This window comes from Rhinatrema bivittatum, chromosome 2, assembly GCF_901001135.1.
Source record: "Rhinatrema bivittatum chromosome 2, aRhiBiv1.1, whole genome shotgun sequence".
NCBI classification, from domain to species: domain Eukaryota; kingdom Metazoa; phylum Chordata; class Amphibia; order Gymnophiona; family Rhinatrematidae; genus Rhinatrema; species Rhinatrema bivittatum.
In genome coordinates, this window is record NC_042616.1 from 409,695,763 (window position 1) to 409,722,142 (window position 26,380).

The window sequence follows — 26,380 nt, forward strand, 5'->3', positions numbered from 1 at the left end:
ACAATACTCACCAGGATATCCAAGCACTTGGATATTATTTTGTAGCCTTTTCCTATCTTGTGCACGTCTATAACTTCATCTTTAATTTCCTTAGAATGCTCTTTGGTCTTCATTTTCACAGCTTTCCTTCAGATTCACAGTCTGATCAATGGTACTGGAATTAGGGGGTCTAATATCCAGAAAAGCTGACCCTTTTTAATAATTCACAGGTAGAGGCCCAATTGTAAGCCAATTGTTATGGCAAAATCTTTCATCCGTCTAACTGGTGTTAAATTTAAGGAAAAAAAAAACCTAGCTTCCTTTGGGTCTGGTGACTCACAAGGCTCTGCAGGGGTTGATTAAGAAGTAATTTAAATAGAAGAGAAATAATTGTTTAGGTGCCTCTCTAGAGACACACATACATGTGCTTGTGACCAGAGAAGTTTAATTTTTAATTTGTTAACCATAATAAAGACTAATTTCTTGCTGACATTGTTCTATTTTCTACTATATTTCCTCTTTTATTACATGTTTTGAAAACTCTGTTTAATCTAGCCAGGTTTTTTTTGTTTAGACTTCTGGCTTGTGTGGATTGTTCTATAAATTTCAAACACAGTTATTTCAAAGGGCTGGTATCTGCAGGAACTGTGACCTAAAATGCTTGTAGTTTGAGAAATAAAATCCCACACCTGCAAGCTCTAATGGCAGAGGCAAAATTAGACATTGTTGCTGTTACGGAGACATGGTCCACCGATTCTCATAATTGGGATGCAGCCATCCTGGGCTATAACTTAAGGAAGGACAGAGTGGACATAAAAGGGGGAGGAGTAACATCAAAAACAATATACAAGCAACTGAATTGCAAGGGATGTGGGGTAAAGAAGAATCATTATGCACAGTCCTAAAAAGAGAAGATGGTGCGATCCACAGGCCTCCAACCCAAACAGACGAACTGGACAGAGAGACCTGATCGAGGACATCCAAAAAAAGTGGGAAAGAAGGGAGAAGTGTTGCTCATTGGAGATTTTAATCTTCCGGATGTGGATTGGATCATCCCTTCTTCCGAATCTACCAAAAATAGAGAGATAGTGGATGCCCTTCAAGGGGCTCTGCTCAAACAAACGGTAATGGAACCCACAAGGGAGGGAGTGATCCTCGATCTAGTGCTCACTAAAGGGAATAATGTCTCTGATGTTCGTGTAGGGGCTCACCAGAGCACTAGTGATCATCAGGCAGTATGGTTCGATATTGCAAATAGGATCCAGAGAAGTCACAAAAAGACCCGAGTTTTGAATTTCACAAATACGGACTTTGTTGAAATGGGGATGTACCTGGAGGAAAAACTGGAAGACTGGGAGAAAATGGGTAAGGTGGAACAACAGCGGGCCAAATTAAAAGGAGCAAAGGCAACAAATCTATGCTATGAAAGTAAAGAAGAGTAAGAGGAAAAAAAAAAAACTGACCTGGTTCTCTAAGAAAGTGGCTGAAAAAATTAAGGCAAAAAGAACAGCATTCAAGAAGTATAAAGGATCCCAAAAAAAAGGAACACAAGGAAGAATATCTGTTAAAAATTAGGGAGACAAAGAAAGAAACCAGGAAAGCAAAAGTCAAGCAGAAGAAAGGATTGCCAAATAGGTAAAGAGAGGAGGATGTTGGAGAGATACCTGTTCCGAAGAAGCTTTACATGGGTGATGATTCTGATCAACTCAACCAAATCACGGTAAACCTGGAAGATGTGGTAGACCTGATTGACAAACTGAAGAGTAGTAAAATCACCTGGACTGGATGGTATACACCCCATGGTTCTGAAAGAACTAAAAAATTAAATTTCAGAAGTGTTGGTAAAAATTTGTAACTTATCTAATGTTTGGGGACTTGCCAGGTACATGCGATTTGGATTGGCCATTGTTGGAAACAGGATACTGGGCTTGATGGACTCTTGGTCTGACCCAGTATGGCATTTCTTATGTTCTTATTTTTCAGATATATCAGAGAAACAAGGGAGGCCCAAAGTTGTTTAGTGAAATTGAAATGTGATGAGGAGCACTGTGTGGAGGAGAAGTCCATTAACTGCTATTAATCAAGTTGTCTTAGAGAACAGCCACTGCTATTACTGGCATCAGTAGCATGGGATCTACTTAGTTTTTGGGTACTTGCCAGGTACTTGTAGCCTGGATTGGCCACTGTTGGAAAAAGGATGCTGGGCTTGATAGATCCTTGGTCTGACCCAGTATGGTAATTTCTTATGTTCTAATGGTAGAAATACTGGAAACAGGAAGGGTGCCAAGTGATTGGAGAAGAGCGGTGGTGGTCCTGCTTCACAAGAATGGGAGTAGAGAGGAGGCTGAAAACTACAGGCCGGTTGGCCTCATCTCAGTGGTGGGAAAATTAATGGAGACTCTACTGAAGGAAAGGATAGTAAACTATATTCAGGAAGATTGCTGGACCCAAGGCAGCATGAATTTACCAGGGGAAGGTCGTGTCAGACAAATCTGATTGATTTTTTTGATTGGGTGACTAAAGAACAGGATCAAGGAAGGGCGCATGATGTGATATCTACGTGGATTTCAGCAAAGCTTTTGATACAGTTCTGCATAGGAGGCTTGTGAATAAAATGAGAAGCTTGGGAGTAAGTGCCGAGGTGGTGGCATGGATTACAAACTGGTTGATTGATAGGAGTCAGTGTGTAATAGTAAATAGAATCTACTCTGAAGACAGAATGATGTTACATGAAGAGCCACAAGGATCGTTGTTGGGACCGGCTCTGTTCAATATCTTTGCGAGTGACATTGTGGAAGGGATAGAAGGTAAAGATGTCTATTTGTGGATGATACTAAGATCTGCAACAGAGTGGACACGCCAGGAGTAGAGAGAATGAGACGTGATTTAAGAAAGCTTGAAGAGTGGTCGAAGATATGGGAGTTGGGATTCAATGACAAGAAGTGCAGAGTCATACATCTGGGGTGCGGTAATCCAAAAAAGCTGTATGTGATATGGGGGGGGGGGGGGGGGTGAAAAGCTGTTGTGCATGGAGCAAGAGAGAGATCTTGGGGTGGTAGTGACTAGCAATCTGAAGATGGCAAAGCAATGTCACAAGGCAATAGCTAAAGCCAGAAGAATGCTGAGCTGCACAGAGAGAAGAATAATCAGTAAGAAAAAGGAGGTGATAATCCCCTTGTACAGGTCCTTGGTGAAGCCTCACCTGGAGTATTGTGTTCAGTTCTGAAGACCATATCTCAAAAGGGACAGAGACAAGATGGAAATGATCCAGAGAAGGAAGTCAAAAATGGTAAGGGGGTCTCCATCAAATGACTTATGAGGAGAGGTTGAAGGACATAAATATGTATACCCTGGAGGAGAGGAGGGGCAGGGGAGATAAGATACAGACCTTCAAATACTTGAAAGGTTTTAATGATGCACAATCGATAAACCTTTTCCATTGGAAAGAAATCAGTAGAACAAGGGGTCATGAAATGAAAATCCAGGGAGGACGACTCAGAACCAACATCAGGAAATATTTCTTCATGGTGAGGGTGGTGGATGCCTGGAATGCCCACTGGAGAGGGGGAGGAGTGGAGTGGCATAGAAGAGAGGGAGAGAGAGATAGAGCCTCTGAGGTGGCACACATCTTAGTCAACTATTTATACCACTAAAGGAGGGTCATCTCGTAACTCGAGATGAAGGTTTGGTGGTGGAGTAGGGTTCTGGGGCCAGTTTTACATGCACAGGCAGACTTACGAACAGCACAGTACATATCAGTGAAGATTTGATGTGATTTGCAATGAGGAAAGGCGCACAAAGATGAGATTTCTACAATGTTCTCTCACCCTAACTTGATGTAAAACTGGCCCCAAAACCCTAGTCCACCACCAAAACCTCACTTCAAGTTACTAGTTGACTACTATGAGAACCTTATAAAGAGGCTCGCTCTCTCTCTCCAGTCCAAAACAAGGAAAAATATCACGTGTGCAAGAAATTTATCGCACATTACAGTAAAATACCTATGCGAAACACTAAAATAGCGCATGTTGCAGTAAATGAAAAATGACCCTAACTACGCCCCTTTTTTTCATGGGTGCTATTCATGCAAAATTTATAGCATTTCGATGAATCTAGGCCTAAGTTAGGGGCATTCTGGGGCACAACTAGGAGGAACTGAGTTAGCCAGCTAAGTTAAATGGCTACCCCCAATATTCAGAGAAAGTCAGATAGCTTAGCTGGCTAACTCTGGTTGTTGTCAAAGAGCTATCCTAAAATTAGGCAGCTATAATTAGCCGGCTAACTTTAAGATAGCATGGTTTTACTATCAAATATATCTCCAAAGGTAGCCGGATAAATTTATCCGGCTAGTTTTGCTAGCCGGACTGTGTCTGAATATGGATCTCATACTGTCTGGAACAATCTGTGTACCATTTGTAATCCACACTAATCTGCTGACTTTTTAGGGGTTCAAATACTTTTTCAAGCCACTGTATATACTCCAAATACCATCTGCCTTGGCTATCGATCTGAAGTAGAGATAGGGAGAAAAATACATAAGGGCCAAATATCCCTTCCCGGTTCTGGTAGCATGCAGGAAAGCAAAGAGACTATAGATTTTACACACCTTTTAATAGAATCTGCCTCTTCACCACAGCTGGCATTCGGTTTCTCAGCTGCAGCTGGGATTTGTCTGGATTTGGACTCAGCAGTACAAGTTGGAAATTCTGGTTCCAAAGGAGCAGGGCTATCAGGCGATACTTGCTGCTCTTTCTCCTCAAGATTCAGTCCTTCATATGCAAACTGCTTTTCAATAGTTTCATCACTACAGAAACGTTCAGGGGCAAAAAAAAAAAAAAGAAAAATAATTAATCATGGCATGACTCAAAAGTTCATCCGCCTGCCCTTCTTACAACCTTATTCAAGAAGTGCTTTTTGCCATTTTCTGCCTGCCTTGAGAAAAGGCTTCATTAAAAGAATTTTGAGGATTTTGGCGAGACCAAATGTTGGACTACACAATTCAACTACAGACAAGATATTATCCCACATGCTATGTCCCACTTTGGTTACTAAAGCAATGACTGATGACATTTCTGTGCTCAGCTAATCTGCACTACCACAAGTAGTCAAATTTGGTTTCATATAGCTTCTCATCCAAACAGAACCTCAGAAGCTTATAAAGCAAGTATCTTAAACAGGACCAGATTTACAAATGATTCCCTCACCCCCACCAAAGACATGTCATATTGGTGCTAGAGGAAACTGCAAGTTCAGATGCTTTTTAGTGGACTGGCATTAATTATCCGAAAATATACATGAGCTTGTAAGACCACATGGCTCCTATTTCTTTTGCTCTGTTCATGTGAGCAGCTAAAAATATTTAAAAAGTAGATGCTTAATATTAAAACTATAAATCAGTTGTGGACTAGAACTGGCCATACAAGCCACAAAGAGGTCTTTGTTTTAGGGATATCCACAATGAAAATACATAAGACAGATTTGCATATAATCGCGGTCGCGCATGCAAGTCTTATCTTGTGCATATTCGTTGTGGTTATTTTGAAAACCAGGCCCGTTTGTGGCATCCAAGGACCAGAGTTGGCCACCCCTGTACTACACCAGTATTATTCCCTTTTACCCTTGGCAGAAGTTCAGAATAGCATCATTAATTACCGCATGCAGAATGGGAAAAAGACTCATGACATCACAACCTCTATAAAAGACACACCTAAAATGGATACACAAAAAATGTGTGTCCAGGTACACGCGTATAGTAGGTTTGCCGAAACTGGATGCCTAAACCAGGCGTCCAGGTACACACACACTCAAGAGGCACCCAAGGTATGCGTCCCGAATCAAGGATGCCCAATTGGCAATGGACGTTCAATAGGGATATGCAGGTACTTACCAAAAACACACAGGAAAAAAATGCCCATAATCACCCTCGTGGCCCACCACGTGCCAAAAAGGGAGAAGCCTGAGAATAGCTCAGGCTGCTCAAACTGCCATGCCTGCACTACCTCCACACCTCACGGAACTCCTCAGAGAGAGAAAGGCCAAACACAGAGGAAACAGACCCAGTAGGAAAACTCCTCTCTTCTATCTCCTGCCTTTTATTTTTTTTATAAAACTTTATCTGAGCTCAGCTCTACCTGGCTGAGAGCAGGAACTGGTCCTGGCTATGAGGGAGAGGGCAAAAGCCTTCATTGCCAAGCCTCTCTTGACCTGCAACCACTAATGAATTTTAAAGTCCACACTAGCCAAGGCTATTGGATTGAGGGCATTCTACTGAGGGAGGGACTGAACGGTATCACCTCAGGAGGCAAACGGTGCTACACAGACGTCTCTCCTTCGTGATGTCACCTTTTGTACTTCTTCACTTTCTTTTACTCACAGGCAATCCCCCGCAGGGAAATGCACATCCACCATCTTCTGGAAACAGAGAATACTGGTGGGCTTTTGGGGCCGGACTAAAGAGCCGTGATGTCAGTTTTTGCTCTGTCTCCATCTGCTGGCAGAGGTGTTTAACCCACTGGTGAGGACTGATTTGCCAAAATGCAGAGGAAAAGTCAGTTTCTCTTTTGTAGCAATATGTACCACCTTATTCTCCCAACATCTGATAGTGGGGACACATTTCCACATGTGGGCACTGGAAACCATAAAGGAGGCCAAAGATGTTTCACTCCTTTCAGAAAACGGAACATATCAGGATGAGCTGACAAGGATCCACCATTTACCTGACCCTTGAAACAGGCGAGAGCCACTACTTGTACCTTTAAGGAATTAAAAGCCAAGCTTTTATTCAAGTCATCCTGCAAAAATTCCAAAATGAGCGGAATCTTGACCAAGGAAGAGAGAGTACCTCGATCCTTACACCAGGCCTCAAACGCTCTCCAAACCCCTACATAGGCCAAGGAAGTGAAGAACTTTCTAGCTCTTAGCAAGGTGGAATCACTGCCACAGAGTATCTACATTTCAGCAAGTTAGCCCTCTCAAGGGCCATACCAAAAGACAAAATTGATTCGGATTTTCGTGAAGAACAGGCCCTTGTGCACTGGAAGTCGAAAAGGCGAATCCACCAGGAGCCTCCGCAGATCTGCATACCACGGTCTCCTGGGCCAATCTGGAGCAACCAAGAGCACCACCCATCTGTGGCATTCGATCCTTTGAATCAATCTGCAAAACATTGGCATACAGTAACTTGTCTTCCGGCCACTCCTGCACTAGGGCATCAATCCCCATTGATTTCTGATCTCTTCTGCAGCTGAAGAATGCAGAACTTTCGCATTGCGCAGAGTTGCCAACAGGTCTTGGAACAGGAGACCCCAGTGATCCTGAATCAGCTGAAACGCACCGTTCAGCCGAGCGCACTTTTTAGCATGCGTATGGCTGCATGTTTTCGATGCGCGTCTATTACCCCTTATACTGTAAGGAGTAATATAGCACGTCGAAAACGCGTGGCCAACCCCCTGAAAACTAATAGCGCTCATCACATGCAAATGCATGTTGATGAGCCTATTAGTTGCCAGGCAGGCGTTAAATTCTGAGCAACCCAGAAAAGTGTACAGAAAATACTGCTTTTCTATACACCCTCTGACTTAATATTTTAGCAATATTAAGTCAGTGAAATCAATGTTTAAAAAAAAAATCTGCCCGCTAGTCAGCGGTTAGCAAAACGGACGCTCAGTTTTACTAGTATCCGTTTTCCTAACTTGTGGCTGTCAGCGGGTTCGAAAACAGACATCAGTAAAATTGAGTGTTAGTTGTCGGACCCACTGACAGCTACCTCTATCGCTAATAAGGAGGCACTAGGGATGCACTATTGTCCTTAGTGCACCACCTAATTTAAATACAGAATGTTTGTCTGACAACGCCCACTCTTCTGGGTCCAGACTCTCCCTGAGAAAATCTGCTCTTATGTTGTCTTTGCCTGCAATGTGCAAGGCCAAGATCATCTGGAGATGACCCTCTGCCCATTCCATAAGTTGATCTATTTCCTGCGACATTTGTTGGCTCTTGGTACCTCCCTGCCAATTGATATAGGGTACAGTCATTGCATTGTCCGACATTACTTGGACTGATCGATCCTGCAGCCTATCATCGACCTGTAAACACGCCAGCCAGACCGCCCTGGCTTCCAGCCAAATGATGTTCCAGAGAGACTGTTCCACACTCCAGTGCCCTTGCACTATCGGTTCCTGACAGTGAGCTCCCCATCCCAGGAAACTCGCATCAGTCATCAGAACTAGCCAGTCCAGCAGGGATAAAGAAACTCCCTTCCGCAGATGATCTGCCTGCAGTCACCACTGCAGTTGAGAGGAGACCTCCTTCGGCAGTGGGATCAGAACCAAATAGTCCTGGGACTGTGGATTCCACAGAGATAGAAGGGAGCGCTGAAGATGACGCACATATGCCCTCTCCCAGGGTACTACTTCCAGAGTCATCGCCATTAAGCCAAGTACCTGCAGGTTAGTCCAGACGGTCTGACGCAGAGTGCTCAACAACAGACGGAGTTGAGCTAGCAACTTCTGAATTGAACTTCCAGCAGTAACACCTTTGCCCTGCTTCGTGTCAAACTGAACCCCCAGGTATTCCAGTGACTGAGTAGGCTGAAGACTGCTCTTGGCTAGGTTCACCACCCAGCCAAGCTCCCACAACAGAGAAATCACCTTGCAAGTCACCAGGCTGCTCCCTTCCAGCGACCTGGCACGAATCAGCCAGTCATCCAAATATAGATGCACCAGGATTCCATCCTCTCTCAACTCTGCTACAACCACCACCATTACCTTGGGGGGAGTAGTGGCCAGACCAAAGGGCAGTGCCCGAAACAAAGTGGCGTCCCAGAACCGCAAACCGTGGAAAGTGTTGATGTTCTAGTCAGATGGAAATGTGAAGATATGCCTTGGACAGATCCAGAAGGGTCAGAAATTCCCCTGACTACACAGCTATGATCACAGAGTGAAAGGACTCCATTCAAAAATGCTTCATTCGCAGATGACGGTTCACGCCTTTGAGGTCCAGGATGGGACGAAAAGAGCCCCTCCTTCTTTGGCACAATGAAATAAATGGAATATTGCCCCGCATTTTGAGACATGGGCACAGGGACCACAGCCATCAGACTAAGGAGCCTTGCCAACATAGCCCCCACTGCCCGCTTCTTCTTCGGGGAGTGACAGGAATACTCCATGAGCACATCCCGAGGAACACTGCGAAACTCCATCGCATATCCTTCTTGTATCACCTCCAGAACCTACTGATTCGATGTGAGTTTGACCCACCTTTTATAAAAGTGAGAGAAGCGTTATGCTATCTTCTGTTCCTGGGGGAGGGTTGGCAAAACTTCATTGGGAGGTTTGGGCAGTTCCAGTACCCGAGCCTGCACCTCTTCTGGGTTGTCGGAGACAATAAGACAGACCTACCAAAAGGTAAAGTCCTCTGAAAGGACGCTCCTCTGTAAGACTGAAAACACTTGGATCCCCTAGCACAACCTCTCACATTAGGGGAGCACCGTGTCTGCTTCATATCTTCTGGCAAATGAGGAACCGGAAATTTCCATACTTACCGGCCAGTTTCTCCAACTCGCTGCCAAACAAAAGCGAGCCGTGAAAGGGCAACTTGGTGAGATTAACCTTGGAGGTCTCAGCGGCTGACCAATTTCTCAACCATATAATTGAGGCCTGGCTACCACTATCGAAGCCATCCCTCTGGCTGAAGCGTGGACCAAATCACAGCCTGCATCTGCCAAAAAGGCAGCAGCTGGTTCCATAACTGCTCTGGAATTTACCCCAGAGTCATTGACCTCCTGGGAGAGAAGAAAACAAGAGTGGCTAATACTTTAAAATCATCGGCTCAGTGTGCTGCAGCAGTCAAAAAAGCAAACAGAATGTTAGGAATTATTAGGAAGAGAATGGTTAATAAAACAGAAAATGTCATAATGCCTCTATATCACTCCATGGTGAGACCACACCTTGAATACTGTGTACAATTCTGGTCGCCGCATCTCAAAAAAGATATAGTTGTGATGGAGAAGGTACAGAGAAGGACAACCAAAATGATAAAGGGGATGGAACAGATCCCTTATGAGGAAAGGCTGAAGAAGTTAGGGCTGTTCAGCTTGGAGAAGAGACGGCTGAGGGGGAATATGATAGAGGTCTTTAAGATCATGAGAGGTCTTGAATGAGTAGATGTGAATCTGTTATTTACACTTTCGAATAATAGAAGGACTAGGGGGCATTCCATGAAGTTAGCAAGTAGCACATTTAAGAGTAATCGGAGAAAATTCTTTTTCACTCAGCGCACAATAAAGCTCTGGAATTTGTTGCCAGAGGATGTGGTTAGTGCAGTTAGTGTAGCTGGTTCAAAAAAGGTTTGGATAAGTTCTTGGAGGAGAAGTCCATTAACGGCTATTAATCAAGTTTAGTTAGGGAATAGCCACTGCTATTAATTTTACCAGTAGCATGGGATCTTCTTAGTGTTCGGGTAATTGCCAGGTTCTTGTGGCCTGGTTTGGCCTCTGTTGGAAACAGGATGCTTGGCTTAATGGACCCTTGGTCTGACCCAGCATGGCAATTTCTTATGTTCTTAAGAGTGAGCCAGCAAAAAACAACAAGAAGCGATCTACAGAGTCATTGCCACAGCTTCAAATGCTTGCATAAGGATAGTCTCAATCTTTTTATTATGAGAATCCTTCAAAGCCACTCATCCTTCCACAGGAATAGTGGTCCTTTTGGAGACTGCACACACAAGGGCATCTACCTTAGGAAAATGTAAGCACTCTCTTACTACTGGATCCAGAGGGTACAGGCCTCCCAAAATCAGACCCCCTTGAAATTAGCCTCTGGAGCACCCCACTCAAGATAAATCAATTTTTGAATGATCTCCATCATGGGGAAAAAACCCAAAGGGCTTTATGCAAGGAAACCAAAATGGGATTTCTCTTTGGCTCAGAGACTGAATCTGCCCCAAGGACTCCAAGCATTTTCAAGGACTGGAAATCAGAGCTGGCAGTTCAACTTTATGAAAGAACTGCAACATAAGTCTTATACAGTTCCAACACAGGAGGAATTTCACCATCCTCAAGAGAAGCAGGATCGGTGTCATCACCCATGCCATCTGGATCCCTGTCCATAGGTTCCGCTGCCACTGTAGGGGTGCTCCGGCGCTTAACCGAGGGTCCAGGCAAGGTTCCTACCTGCGCCTCTGCTCAAGGAACAATGGACAGGGCTGAGGACTGCACCTGAAGAAAAGATTGCAACCCCTAGAAAAATTCTACCGATGAAAAGGTAGAGAAATCCAGACCAGGAGGAGCTTCAGGAGTACTTACTGAGCTACCTTCCCCTGCTGAGGAGCCAGTTAGGGGAGAACCAATTATAGGTGCCCCACCTGAGTCGTCTTTACCCAGACCCACATCCAGCTGGGAAGTATCAGGCTTAGTGAAATCAGAGGAAGTAAATTCCCCCTGAGCCTCCAAACAGCACTGGCACAAATCAGCGGGCACTCTAGGATGAGATGCCCGAATATGACAAGAACTGCAAAGAGAAGAAACTTAGGCTTCTTAGGTACAGGTGCCATTATAGCAGACAATGTGCTGAGCAATTGCTGGAGGCATGCATCTAGATGTTTCTTTGGTTGTTTTTTTTTTTTTAATTATTAGGCATGCAAAAACTATGCGCACTGGGGTAGATTTTAATAAATTATGCACGCGTGAACAAGAGTACGCCGGATTTTAATAGATACGCGCGTAGCTGCGCGAAGCCTTTAAAATCTGTGGTCGGCGCGCGCACGGCTGTGCAAAAATTGGCAGCCTGCGTGCGCTGAGCTGCGCGGCCTCGGAGGGAACTTTCCTTCCACCCCCCCCGCACCTTCCCCTCTCTTCCCCTACCTGACCCACTCCCCCAGCCCTATCTAAACCCCCCCACCTCTGTTTGAAGAGTTTGATTCCCTGCCCCAGGAGCTGTTTCGGAGGCCTTGACCACGCCCCCGGAACAGAATCACACCCGTAGCCCCTCCCTCGGATGACGTGCCACCATGACACCCCCCCCCCCAGGAAAGCCCCAGGACTTACGCTCGGCGTGCACAGGGGGAACTTGGGCCATGTTTTCGGGGGGGTACGCGCGTATCCCTTTGAAAATCTGCCTCACTGTCGCACACCTAGTTGCTTACCTAAGGGGTCAAAAAGGAAAGTGCACAAAACAATAAGGTGCACAATACCACTTTAGCACAGGGAAATGGCGCTTAACGTGGGCACACAGACTACAAGGCCCAACTGTGTGCCCAAAAAAGGAGCGTACCACTGGACGCACATGCTGGACCAACCATCCTGTTGACAGCAGCCTTAGTAAGCGCACGAAACGCTGTTGCAACCTATCACGCGGCACGTAGCAAAAACCCCTTGAGCTGTTCTAGCCTAGAGTAGCTGTTCAACCCGCCAGGCTGCCCACGTCCCTCGACCTCCCATGGAGTGGGACGAACGTCGGACTGGTGCGTCGAGCACGGAGATAAGGGGAGGAGGAATAAAGACACCAATGTCGCCACTTTTTAGGCTAGTTGAGTCATGCTGTCCATACGTTTTTTTTTTTTAGACGTGGTCAAACATTTTTTGTAGTCATCTATGATTATCTAAGAAGGTTGGCAAAGCAGGCCAGTCTTCCTCCAATTCTTGTTTCTTCTACCTGGCTCTCGTGTGCCATTTTTTGAGATAGCTGCTGTGATTTACCTGATTTGTCTGTCCATAGTACCGGTATTGATTTCTTGGACATTATGGACTTTTGTTCAGCTCAGTTTTTTGATGCAGGGGGAAGCAAAAATAATGAGATAATGTATAGGGCCAAGGGAGCTAAGATGCACCCCCATCTGCTCTCTAGCAATGCATCACGATCTGCTTTTGACAATTCAGAAATATCAGATTAAAATAATTCCCTGACTGCAAGAAAGCACAGCAAGGATCACAATTAAAAATAAATAAAAACCTCCAAGCTATTTTTTCTAAATTGTAATTCTGGCATTCTAATAATTTGCATTTTTCTAATTACTAATCATATGTCCTTCTGAAATAAAACTATACCTAAGGTATGTGTACTAAGATTCAAATTTATAAACAAATTATTTTTACAAAATACAAAGCCCGTCCCCAATTGCTGGGGAAGCCTGACTACAATGCCAGCAGGGACTGAACTTCACAGTCTGGGTAAACAAATAAGAGTGGGGGTAGCTTGCTTACTGCGGCAGTTACTACCCTAAACCAATTAAGTCCGATACTTCACTTTGAATGCGTATATAGCGTTGCTCTCTGCTTCCACGGCAGGGATAAATGTGGAAAAGAGGATTTACATTCAGCCATCATCCAACAAGGCATTGATCTGTGCAGTCTGGATAAACAAGCATTGGGGTAACTTGCTTGATGCGGCAGTTACCACCCTTAACCATTAAGCCTTATCCTCACCTTTGATGCAACCCCAACATTACTCTCTGCATCAATGACGGGGGGGGGGGGGGGGGGGGCAGGAAATTTGAATCAAACAGTTACCAACAAGGGCCCTGAACTTGGTCAGTGAAACAGATAAGTATGGGAAAATAAGTGTGGGAGCTTGCTGGGCAGACTGGATGGGCCGATTGGTCTTTTTCTGCCGTCATTTCTATGTTTCTATGAGTCACTCTAAGGCAAGGCATGGTTTAAGAATTACTGTGCACTTTATTTTTAATACTACCTCATGAGGGCCTGATGAAGGCTGGCAGTGTAGCAGTGATTCAAGCAATATCTTTAGCTCATCTTGCTCTATTTAAAGATGGCGGGAACTGCCAAAGATGGTCTCTGTCACAAGAAAATGACCATAGTCATCCTCATCCTGAGGGAACCACATAGAAACCAACTTTAATGAATGCTGGCCTACTATCTAATTGAATGACCATGCCTAATAATTAGGAACAAGAGAGTAAAAACCTTAATGAATGTGAAACAAAAAAAAATAAATTTTAAATTAAATTAAAAAAAAGGTGGGGGGAGGCAGTAAGAAAGAGCCATAACCTTAGCAGGATGTTCAAAGGTTACTCCCACTTTCTGAAGGTGTGACCCCAAAACTAGAAGGGGTGGGGGGGAATGTCTCAGTTCTTCTGTACAGACCTGTATGGTCTGCTTAGTGTCCCAAAAAACAAGACTAACTATAGAAAACTATATATTTAAGCATAGAAGAACAGAGCAGAGAATTACATCCAGTTTCCACTCATCTGCAAACCCTTCTTGTGGACACTGTGATAGTGCTTCATGCAGAAACAGGAGTAAACCATTGTCCTAAACAGGATCTTGCAGTCTAGTGGGTTTTACCTCTGTAAAAACTCCTCAAGCAGGATGACGTGATCAATGGACACAGAAGTCTTGAACCCATGGAGTAGATGACCAGCAACACTCGGGTACACCAACTCCATACATCCAGCTAGCACTTCTAGGTGCACCCATTTTCAATGGCTACTTATTCAGGAGTCACTATCCTTTGTGGCTTTGGCTGTATTGAGCCAAAGACAGAGCATGGAGGATTCCAGCATCTCCACTGCCAGAGCGGAGATGTATAGGAGGGATGTATAGTCCTTGCTCATAAGTACCGCCAACACCACGACTCCAGACTTTAAAAATTTCCAGGTAAAAGATTGGCAGTATTGAGAGATTGCAAATGCATCATCTCGTGTCTATGGCAAAATACTGCCAATTATAATACAGGCCAGGACTATATTATAACTGGCCAGATGCCAGGTCACCATGGTGACCAGAAATTTCAACCTTAGACCTCGGGACTTCCATGTGCCAGTGTAGGAAGAGCTGTCACCATGGCATCTCTCACGCCAGACTCTAGCTGGCCTTGCTGTGTTGAGTCCAGCCGCTTCTCTTCAGCCAACTGCAGTGTGGAGATTGCACAATATTACTCTCGCCACCAGAACAGCCGATAGCAAGGGGGAGAGAAACAAAAGCCTGTATCTCTCTTGCTTAGTCCCCACTTTGGGGCAGTCAGCTGATTTTGCTCCTTATTACTGCTCTGTATTCCTCGCTATGTGGCTTGTGGTTTGGATAAGAACTTGTGCAGGAGAAGCAGGCCAAGAACCAGGGAAATCAGGGTTTAAATCCCGCTGATGCTCCTTGTGACTTTGGGCAAATCACTTGATCTGCCATTACCTTATTTACTAAACATTTTTCCCATAAACACAGAATGAGAGAAAAGCCTTAGTAAATCAGACCCTTTGAGACTATAAGTCCTGTAGAGACAGGAAAATACGGCGGTGACGGCCAGGCGCCTGCTATGGTTGAGGAACTGGGCTGTGGACTAGGCCTCAAAAGCCAGACTAGGTAAGCTACTATTCAAAGGGAAACTATTGTGCAGAGAAGAGAGAGTTAAAGAACTTAGTTAAGAAGCTAAGGAAATCAATGCCTTAGAGGCTGCCGGAGGACAGAAGCAGAAAGGCCACCTGTGGAGGTTTCTCTAGACTTCAGTTGAAGCAGAGTAAGCAGCAGAGACCAGGTTTACCTTTCAGTTCCCAAAAATCCAGGACCCTTGAGGTGGGTGCAGCCCTTTCGGGGAAGCAATTCTGGAGATAAAGACACGCAAGGACCTGTGCCAATCAGGAGCCCACAGTGATCGCGGGCAGGGCCAAAGAAAAGGCAGGAGCTAATTCTAAATAAATGTTATATAATGTGAATTGTTTGTTTAAATGTACATGTTCAGAAAATAAACACTGAATGGGAAACCCCCCCCCCCCCCCCAGACCGGGACTTTTAAAGAGACAGCCTACCAAGCATCAATGAGGGAGGTAAGTAAAAACTTAGCCCCAAGCAACAGTCACCAAGAGCCATTAACTGCAAACTAAAGGGTACAGCTGTTTCCACAGCAGCCAGAAGGTGAGGGCAGTAAATGGCTAGAGTATGGAGATACAGCTGGCTGGATGGTGATTGACTGGGGCTTGCTGACTGACTAGCTAGCTGTGGGGCTGACTGGGGAGGAGAACAGAGAGAGAGAGAGAGAGCCAGACTGGTGGAACCCGCATTAATGTGAAATTAAGTCTTTCTTAATAACCTACAAAGGTTAAGAGTGTACAGCAGGCATGAACATTGTTTAAAAATACCATCTTAGAAGCACAGTCCAGATGTTTTCCATACAATAAAAAAGGTGGAAGTAAGGCCGAATGTCAGCCAGCATGGTTAAAAGTTGAAGTGAAAGAGGCTATTTTAGCCAAAAGAACTTTCTTCAAAAACTGGAAGTATCCATCTGAAGAGAATAGGAAAAATCATAAGCATTGCGAAGTTAAATGTAAAACAATGATAAGACAGGCTAAGAGAGTTAGAAAAGAAGCAGGCCATAAAGGCAAAAACTCATAAAACTTTTTAAAATATATCCGAAGCAGGACGCCTGTGAGAGTCGGTTGGACCGTTTGATGATCGAGGGATTAAAGGGGCACTTAGGGAAGATAAGGACATCGCAGAAAAACTAAATGAATTCTTTGCTTTGGTGTTTACTGATGAGGATGCTGGGAGATACCCTTTCCGGAAACAGTTTTCAAGGGTTATGAAATGATAAAGAGAAGACGCAGAGGGGACCCAGAGAAGAATCTCAACTGGTCCATGTACCAGAGTTGCCTCAGCCAATGTGGCGGCCATTAATATCACCCTCATTAGATGGACCTCTATCCTTTGAAGGCCAGGATTGGGCAAGGAAGTCATATAATGGCCCACCCTTTGACCAGAGCTTGAAGGCAGCATCTGTCCCACTAGATCTCATCTCTTTTCATCTGCTGAAAATCTTTTCGGTCTTGGCATTTGACCTGGTTGCCTAGATCCATCACTTGGGTACTCCAATGATGAATTTGATGGCAACCAGGTCAAATGCCACAATCCTCTGGAATGCCTCCTTGCCGAGTTCCCATTCCCTGGGTCCAACTTGTTTTTGCTTAGGAAATCCGCCTCAGTGTTCACTTCCTGCAATGTGCATTGCTGAAAAGCAGCGGATATTTTGTTCCACCCATGCCAGCATGCCCCCTTGTTTATTCACATGGCCACTGCTGTTGCATTGTTAGATAGGACCTGACTAACTTTTCCTTCACCAGTGGAAGGAACTGCACTAGGGCTGGCCTGACAATCTTCATCTCCAAATGGTTTACAGAACAAACAGGAGGCCTCCTTCTCCATCCACCAATCTTACTGGCATCCAAGCTAATAATAATCCAGATGGCTGGTTCTAGATCCACTCCTTTGAGGAGATTCACTGGATCTCCCCACCAACTCAAGCTTTTCCTGGTCCTACAAGACAGCACCAAGTGAGATTCATAGTCTCAGCAGGAGGAACTGCTGAAATAAGCGCATTTGTGCTCCAGTGCAAGAGACTACCGTAATTCCAGGGCAGACGTCATGAGACCCAGGAGCTGCAGATATTCCCAAATTCTGGGGACTGTTTGCTCTTGAATGGCCTGCACGTGGTCTATGAGTTTGGAGACCTTTTCGTGGGTTAGAACCACTGTTCCCTCATGAACCCTGTGTACTCAGCAAAACATAATGCGCACAAGAAATCCCAATATTATTTACATTATACTAAACGCACAAATTTTAACTCATCTTTATAAAAAATTGCACAAAAGAAAATGTTTGTGCATGTAGTCTTTCAAAATGCTGATTTGGAAGCAGCATTGGTTAGGACTACCTTTACCTTCCTAGTATAGAATAAGACTGCCAGGAACTCTAGAGCTTGAGGAGATAGATTGCTCTTTGTGTAATTTACTATGCAGCCTAAGTGCTCGAGAATGTATACCACCATGGCTGTTGCCTGCTGATTTTCCTGAAGGGACTTGGCCCTGATGAGCCAGTCATCTCAGTAGGGATGTACCATCACCCTCTTTTTGTGTAATGCCTCTGCAACTACCACCATGTCTTTGGTGAGCGTACTTGGGGTGGTTACCAGTCCAAACGGAAACACCTGGAATTGGAAATGCTTGCCCGGACACAAAAGCAGAGGAATTTTTGATACCCTTCCCGAATAGGGATTTGGAAATAGGCTTCAGCCAAATCAAAGGAGGTAAGATACTCACGCCTTTTCCTACTGTTAACATGACTGATCTGAGGGTTTCCATCCGGAAGTGAGGTAGTCTGAAGCATTTAAAAACTTCTTTCAGGACTAAAACTGGCTGAAAAGCACCACCCTTCTTTGGTACAATAAAGTAAATTATGTCTCTTGGCCTTATTGGGACAAGGGAACTGGGATTATTGCTTGTAAGTTATGCATTTTCCCCAAGGTGGACTCTATTGCTTCCCTCTTGGGCTGTGAAGAAGGGGAATGAATAAAGTCTCTAGGACCTGAGTGAATAGCTCCAGAGAGTACACCGTCTGCACGATATCTACTATCCACAGGACTGTGATTTGGGTCAAGACATTGTAGAAGCGTAGCAGGCGACTCCCCCTCCAAGGGAACTAATCCCAGGGAAGGCCAATAACCAAATTTGGGGAGTGGGGTGGCAGTGGCAGGATGTAGCTGAAGCTTTGCTCTGGGCTTCCTAGCCCCTTGAAAGAAGTAGAATTGTGTCCTTGAGGATTGTGGAGGAGACCTCTTTGCTGACCTGAACCTCCAAAACTCCTTATTTCATTGGTGCTGAGAGCAAGGCCAGGCCTTTTTAGGAGGAGTAACATCAGCTTTGAGCTTTTGTCTCTGCCTCCATCTGCTGGCCAGGATACATACCACATTTCTCTGGACTGCTCTGGCATGGATAAGGAATGTTCAATAACTACTGTATCATTGGAATGTTTCTGGTAACAGTGACAGTGGTGGAAGTGCAAGCAACTTCGATGACATATGATGGAACTGTGTTTCAAGATAGGGACAGTACTGAAGGCAGCCAAAGCACTGGTTGATTTGGCCTGCTGGTCAACTATAGGAGAGCTTGGTATGGGTAGAAGCCTTAGTTGCTTTTGGCCCTAGGCTAGGGCACTCTCTCTGAGTGTGCCCCATCTCTCTGCATGGGTGGCATTTTACTTCTTCTGAGTTATAGAACACCTTATAGATGTGCCGCTCATGGGGAATGAAGAACCACCCCTCCAACTTCTACTGACCCAAAAGCAGTATTACTATCACTTCATCTTAAAAGATGTTACATGCCTGAGAGTCCTGCATCAGCATCCCAGGGGAATCATGGAGATCGGTAACCATCTCCCTCAGGGCATTTAGATGCAGCCTCAGTTACCTGACTGGGATGAAGGGTGGCATGTTTGATAATACTACCCTGGACTCCAGGCCCTTAAAGGGTTCCAGTTGATGGAAGATACCTTTCACCACTATTCGCCTCCCCAGGACCTTGTGATCAGGTGCCAGCTTGCACAAGAAAATCACGTGGTGGCCACTGCAAAATTATTCTAGCCAACCACCTGCACTGGGGCTTTCACATAGGCTTTATTGCTGTTGTTTCTGATGACAGGGCAACAGACTGCATGTTTACAAGAGAGTCCACCACCCCCTCAGCAGTGGCTGTTTCATCATGGAACAGCTTGGTGTTTTGCTTGTGGCTGCCAGTGCCACATAATAATGCTTTAGGTCAGCCGGGGCTGCTGGCAACAAAGCTGAGCAAATCTTAATTCAAATAAGCTGCATGATTTTTCTTGGTAGTGCATTTCTCTGACCTCAGTGGGATGTTTCTCCACTGTGGATAGAATACCAGCTGTATCGGGGCAACGTCATCAGTCAAGTCAAGAATAAAAGTTGAAGCAGTACCACTGGTGTGTCTGTGTAGCTGAAGGGCATATCTCACCCTGACAGAGGTAAATGTTATTCTTCCAGGGCTGCCAACAGCAGGAGGGGTCTCTCTCCTCTCTCTCAAGATGCTGTCAGTTGTTGACTTCTTACCTGAAGCATCAGGTTTCAGCTCTAGGGGCAGGAGAAGTGTTTTTGGTAGCAGGAATCCCATTCAGGGCACAAACAGTGTTACAGGTTGCACCCAAGATAGCTGAGTTGTAAATAATAGGGATGTGCATTTGTCTAGGACGAATTAGACAATTTCAAAAAAAATTGTCTAATTCGTCCTGTTTTGGCCACCCCGAAAAATGAAGGAAATTTTCCTGAAATTTTGGGAAATTTCATTTTTCGGGAGTAGCTAGTACGCGTTTACATTGAAATTCGGGTCGGCCAAAAAAAAAAAAAAAACCGAACCGCGTGAAATACAAAATTTACCACGGTTCCCCGATAACGAAGCCCGAAACAATCGGGCCAACCGATACACATCTCTAGTAAATAATAACCCTTGTGTTAGTTGAAGCAATAGGATCTATGCTCAGGGCAGTAGACGTGAACAAGGCCAAACCCGGGACAGGAGAGGCGGTGCTGCTCTTTGTGGTTCTCTTGCTCCCTATCTTTGATGTTTTTTTGGTCTGTAGTAAGTAAATGGAAAAAAAAAAGTTGAGGGGCTTATAATAAGGGAGAGAGGATGATCACAGGCAAAAACAAATCAACACAAAATGAACCAGCTCTTGAAACTAAAGCAAACTAAAAAAGAAGTAGTAATCAACAAATATTACAAGGATACAGACCAAAAGATTCTAAAAAAGAAATAGCCTAAAATGTGTTGAATCAAAATCTGTGAAAATTACAAGGGGGAAGGGGATGAAAATCAAACACAACTAATTAGGACAGAAAAAAAAAAAAGAAACCCATTCCTTAAAAAAAAAGTCAAAGTAGTTACAAATTAACTGGCGGATTTTAAAAGCGCTTTGTGCGCCAAAGCCAGGACATACATGCATGACTTGGCCCAGCACATGCCATGCGGACTTTAAAAACCAGGCAAGTATGCGCATATCTCCTACAACGCGCACAAAATAAAAAATTCAAAAAGGGACGGGCCATGAGCAGGGGTCTGGATGGGGCATCAGCTGGCTGAGTCTATACCATGAAGTCTGCGAGTATTTATGTGCACATGCATGTGCTGGGTCTCCTAACGTGCAACTTTAACTTCTTCTATGAATGGCATGTTAAGCCATGTTAACAAACAAAAAGGCTAGTCAGCGGGGTTTTAAGGGTCGCGGCTAACAGGGTAAAAAGGAGGCAAGTTAGCTAGGGGGGTTAGGAAGTCCTCTCTTTTACTGGGGCGAACTGGGAAAAAGAGCTATTGCATCTGTGCGTGCAGCTAGTAAAATTCCCACTCACACACTCGAGGCTGCATTTGCACGCGTCAATATAAAATCGTGCACATATGTTATAAAATCGTGTCTATGTGCACGTGCCTTAAAATTCACCTCTAAAACTCTGAACATCCCAGAAAGAAGTATAACCCGAAAAAAATGACAGAACCAAGAAGGGGGAAAACATCCCATAAAAACTGAAGTCTCCTTCCTTCCCTCTGGGTTTAAATGAAAAGTCCGAATGGAAGAAAAACCCTATTTTTAATTTTAAGATAAGGAAAAGAGAAAGACAACCTGCCTCGACTATTATTCCACAAAAGACAAGGGAAAAAACGAAATTACCTTTTTAAGCTGCTCCTGGCTGGAGAAGCACAAGCATTGCACAAAGCTGTCAAGAGCAAAAAAAGAAAAAAAAAAAAAGCTCCTGTTCCCACGCTAGGAAAAGTCACAAACTTTGAGCAGCTTCTTCCGGGTCACAGGCGCCTTTGCGAGGAAGGAAAGTTAACTCACCAAAGCGCCGTCAGTCTATCAAAGGGGTCCATTACAACAGCGTTGACCGATCTCATGCATTTGTTTATTTAACTTCAAATGCCAAAGCCTTGTTGAGTCGAACAAGCTCTAGTTCCGGGATCGCGGCTGCACAGAAAATCTAACCCTGTTTGCACTTGGGCTACGTCACTTCCTACTCTCCCTCCTTCCTGGGGAAGGGTGAAAAGTTAGGGCTGGATCACAGGTGCCACGTGAAATCCTAGCAGCTAAACCGAGATCTGGTTTAGCTCTAGTGCATCTAGGGACTTGTAGTCCTGCTCCCCTAACTTTCCACAGGGAGGCTGTGTACATTTGTAGTTCTCGAGTTGGAGTTTTAATTTAGTTTTGTTTGTTGTGGGGTTCTCTGCACTTTGATTTCTTGTCTGTCCCCCCTCCCTTTTTTTTTATTTTGAAAACTTAGCTCTTTTATTAGCTGTTGCAATATCATTTCTTAGTTTGTTAAAGTGTTACCTTCTCCCTCCCTTTGAATTCGTCCTTCTTGTATCATTTGCTGTAGCTCCTTATTTCTGTCACATACACATTTAATTCAGGGCTAACTAGGATACACGTTTCTTTTTAGTTTATACGGTTTACATTTTCTTCTTTATAGCCCTCCGTCTCTCAAAGCCTGACAAGATTTTTCTTTCTTTCCTTTTCCTCTTTATCTTCCCCTTACAGCATTTTCTTTCTTAAAGCCTAAAAGGGATTTACTTCAATCTTCCTTTCCCTTTTAGTTTACATAACAGAAATAAAGGTTAAAAAAAATTAACTGATTCTTTTTGTTGGATCACCTTCAATTTTTTTTAACTTATTTGCTTGCATGCAAGTGGACTAACAAGGCAACCATGCTACTTTATCCTTTTTTGGTAAATCCCCCGGCTTTTTTCCTTTATAATAGTTCTATTTTATTAAGACACTTAAATTCTAGGTAGGGATTTACAACACTGGTAAAAGTAGCTAAGGACTATAAGTCTTAATCCACTTTACCTGAAGCAGCAATAAGGCGTCACAGTTCAGGCTGCTCCATTTTTTCCTTTTTTTTTTTTATACACGGTTTTTAAAATGTGTTATATAGTTTGGAACTCTGCTCTTGTTTTCTCCTTTTATGCTTATAAATTTGATTAAAAAATATTTCTTCCATTTTTTCTTATTTATTTATATTTTTAGAGGAGGGCATGTGCTTTGTTCCCATTGCCTTCACCACCTCACCCACCAACAGCTCAGGCAGGGAGAAGAGGCAGGTAATGGGGTAGACCAGGGGCAAAGACTTTAAGACTGGACTCCTTCCAGTTCAATCTCAGTGCTCCTGAATCTGAAGCAATGTCACCTGGTGCAGCCGTGCCCCTAATCCAGGACTTCCCAAACCTTTCCTGGGGACCCCACAGCCAGTCCGGTTTTCAGGATACCCACAATGAATATGCATGAGTTCGTTTGCATACACTGAGTCTCCATGGATATGCAAATTTATCTCATGCATATTCATTGTGGGTATCCTGGCTGTGGGGTCCCCAGGACAGGTTTGGGAAGCCTGCCCCAATCACTTCAGAAGCAGCAACCCTAGATCTGCACCTTGCATGCCCAGAGCAGAGAGTTCCATCATCACCATGGCCACTGCCAATGTTCCTACACCTGCTCTAACACATCCTAATACTGGGGCAAAGGCCCTTTCATCTGAAACAACCTAGATCACAGCTGACTGGACCATAATACTGCCTGCTTTTGAGACAATGGATTCAGCACACTGCTGAAGGAGAAGCCCATCAGTCCAGTAAACCCAAAGTCCTTTGTCGCCCCCTGCTGTCTCAGCTCCATCTGTAGCTGAAGCAGTCCTTTCTCCATGCAGCACCAATCCTCCTACCTCAGAGGTAAAGCAAGTTTGATCAACTGTAAACAGGGTTTGCTATAGACAGTAGGATGAATTAGTTATTAAGCATGGGTGACTTCATACCACTCTGACACAAACCATCTCTCAGAGTTTAGTAAAGACTTTACTGAGCATGTAGAGGTCCTGTATACACACACCAGCATGTAAACCTCTCAGTCTCTTCCAGAGCTTAAGCTTTAGCAAGCTAATAGTCTTTTCAAGGAAGAGGGTGGGTATTAAGAATGGCTAATTCATCCTAGTGTCTATGGAGAATCCTATTATAGGTAAGCAAACTTGCTTTCTCTGTCGACAAGCAGGCATGAACTAGGCATTACATATGGGAAGTCCTAAGCAGAAGGTTAAATAGTAGGGATGTGCATTCGTTTGCGACGAAATAGGAAATATAGACGATATTTCCTATTTTGTCGTGGTTCGGGGGTCCCAGAAAATGATAGGAAAATCCCACGAAATTTCATGTGTTTTCTTATCATTTTCGGGGGGGAGAAAGGGCACATAAACAAACCCAAACCCATCCCAACCCTTCAGATTTAATTAATTACTATCTCCTACCCTCCTGATCCCCCCCCAAAACTTGCCTAAAGTCCCTGGTGGTCCAGTGGGGATCCCGGGAGCGATCTCCCCCTCTTTGGCTGTCGGCTGCCACTAATCAAAATGGCGCCAATGGCCCTTTAGCCCCTGTCACATGGTAAGGGCAAAGGGACACCGGCGCCATTTTGTTTACTGGCAGCCGACGGCCCGAGAGCAAGAGATCGTTCCCAGGACCCCGCTGGACCACCAGGGACTTTAGGCAAGTTTGGGGGGGGGGGGGTCGGGAATGCAAAAGAATTAAATTTAAAGGGTTGGGGTGGGTTTGGGGTTTATTTTTAAGTGCCCTTTCTTCCCGCCCCCTCCAAACTCCTATCGGGTTCGGGGGCCCCCCGAATTCTGACGAGTTTGAAAATATCTTCCGATATTTTCAATCGTCAGAAAAACGATTCACATCCCTAAAATAGATACTATTTATTTATTTGGTTTATATTTAGGGACCTTCATTTTTTTTTTTTTTTTTAATTTTTCTTGGGAATTTCAGGGTTTATTATGACAAGAACAAAATCAGGAGAAAATCAGAGGAAAAATGTGACTCATTTTTCTGGGTAAATATTGACGTTTATTTTAGTGGACAGAAGCCAGGACAATAAAACAATATTGAGCAGGTTCTCCCACTCAATAGCATCCGTGCCTGCCTAGCGTGTACCTATTTTTCCCCATGCCTCCAAGAATCTCCCTTCCCCCTCCCCCCCATTGCATCAGCATTCATCCTTAGTAGTGGTGGCGCCAGACTTCTCCTCTCTCCTTCAGCAGCAGCAGCAACTTACTGAGACTCCTGCACTCTGTAGCACTTCACTTCTGCTTTTGTGTGGGACCAGGGAGCCTGCCGGGAAGAGCTTCTAATGCTGCATTAGCAGCAGCAAGCAGCAGGCACCTTGGCTGCCTGGGGGGAGGGGGAGGTGGGACTTGAAACGCCATTATCAGCGGCACTGGAGGGTGAGCACGGTCACTGGTGGGGGGAGGAAACACTGCAGGCGCTTTGGCCCTTCCTGGCTTCCAGTATTTGCTGGAGGTCTTGAGACACTGCATTTGCAGCTCTGGAGCTGCTCTTTAATCAGCCTAAAATTAGGGTGAAATTTGATTTAAATTGATTGTCACTGTTGGAAAAATCCAGGAATTTATGGGTGAAAGTTGGTTTAAACTGAAAACGAAAGACCCTATTTATATTCCACCTTTTGAGGTACTTCAAAGTGGATTACATTCAGGTACTGAAGCAAATTCCTTGGGCTATTTGAGAAAGGATCCAGCTAGCTGGTCCTACCTCAAGTGAGAACTTGTTTCATTTGAAACCATAAAATATTATGGTTGAAGGTTTTCAAGTAGAAATCAGAACATTGTCTGCTTCTTTGAGGATGAATAAGGGGGAAATGTATACTCAACATCCACATTATGAGGACCAGCGATGACAGGTTTGGATGACAGAGTCTGCCTTCCTCCTGTGTGATGAGAATGAGACATTCCCAATGGAACTGGAGACAGAACTGGCAGATTAGATATGGGGCACCAACTTGCCTTGGCCAGACTGGAATTAAAAGGATTATCCTCGCCTGTCCTGGAAGACCTTCTGGATGGTCTTGATGAATTCAGGATTCAGTGGGCAAGCATAAAGTAGACTGATGTGCCTGTCTACCACAAAAAGCATCAAGAGCTGATTTGTAGCTGCTTAGACACATGGAACAGAACTTTGACCTTTCTGTTGTCTTCTGAGGCAAACGGGTCGCTCACCAACATCCCTCAATGACTGAATAAGACTTCTTAATTCAGGGACACTTGCGCAGTTGTAGCACTCCACTGAAGTGGGCCGCCAATATGTTTTGGATTCCTGGAAGGTAGGTCACTTAGAGATGGTCTATTGTGATGTCCTACCTATGACCTCTTTCAGAGGGCTTTCTAGCACAGGGTTTAAGAACCTGTACCTCTTTGCTTGTTTATATAGAACTTGGCCTCTTGGTTGTCCATCTGGATCAAGATTCTTTCCCGAAAGAAGGTGAGAGAAAGCCTTTGGGGCATAGCAGATGGCCTGTAGCTCCATGTGGTTGATTTGCAGGTGATTCTCTGTCAGGGACCACAATCCTTGGGTTCACACTGCTTTAGTGTGTACCCTCCACCCTTTGGTGGAGGTGTCAGTGAAGTGATGGAATACAAAACAAGAAGCCCACATTTAGAACTACTGGTTTCATCCACCTCGGAAGGGATGCTCTCATCCAAGGAGTCACTGAGATTTGGTCGGATAAAGGCTGATAGAGCTGATCCCTCTGTCTTTGAAGGACCTACATGCATGTCAGAAGCCATGT

The 26,380-nt window shown here is 44.5% G+C and overlaps 1 protein-coding gene across 3 annotated transcripts in view; it reads right to left on the reverse strand.

Moving 5' to 3' along the window:
* The window catches only part of OTULIN (OTU deubiquitinase with linear linkage specificity), a 244,170-nt gene that overhangs the window by 156,829 nt on the left and 60,961 nt on the right, over window positions 1-26,380 (reverse strand). For 2 of the 3 annotated variants that reach the window (XM_029590091.1, XM_029590092.1), the window contains one exon: window positions 4,586-4,783. In XM_029590091.1, the coding sequence (XP_029445951.1) occupies window positions 4,586-4,783 (198 nt within the window). Of the gene's footprint in view, window positions 1-4,585; window positions 4,784-21,595; window positions 21,827-26,380 lie in introns of those variants that run through there. The other variant, XM_029590093.1, reaches the window with a different exon arrangement.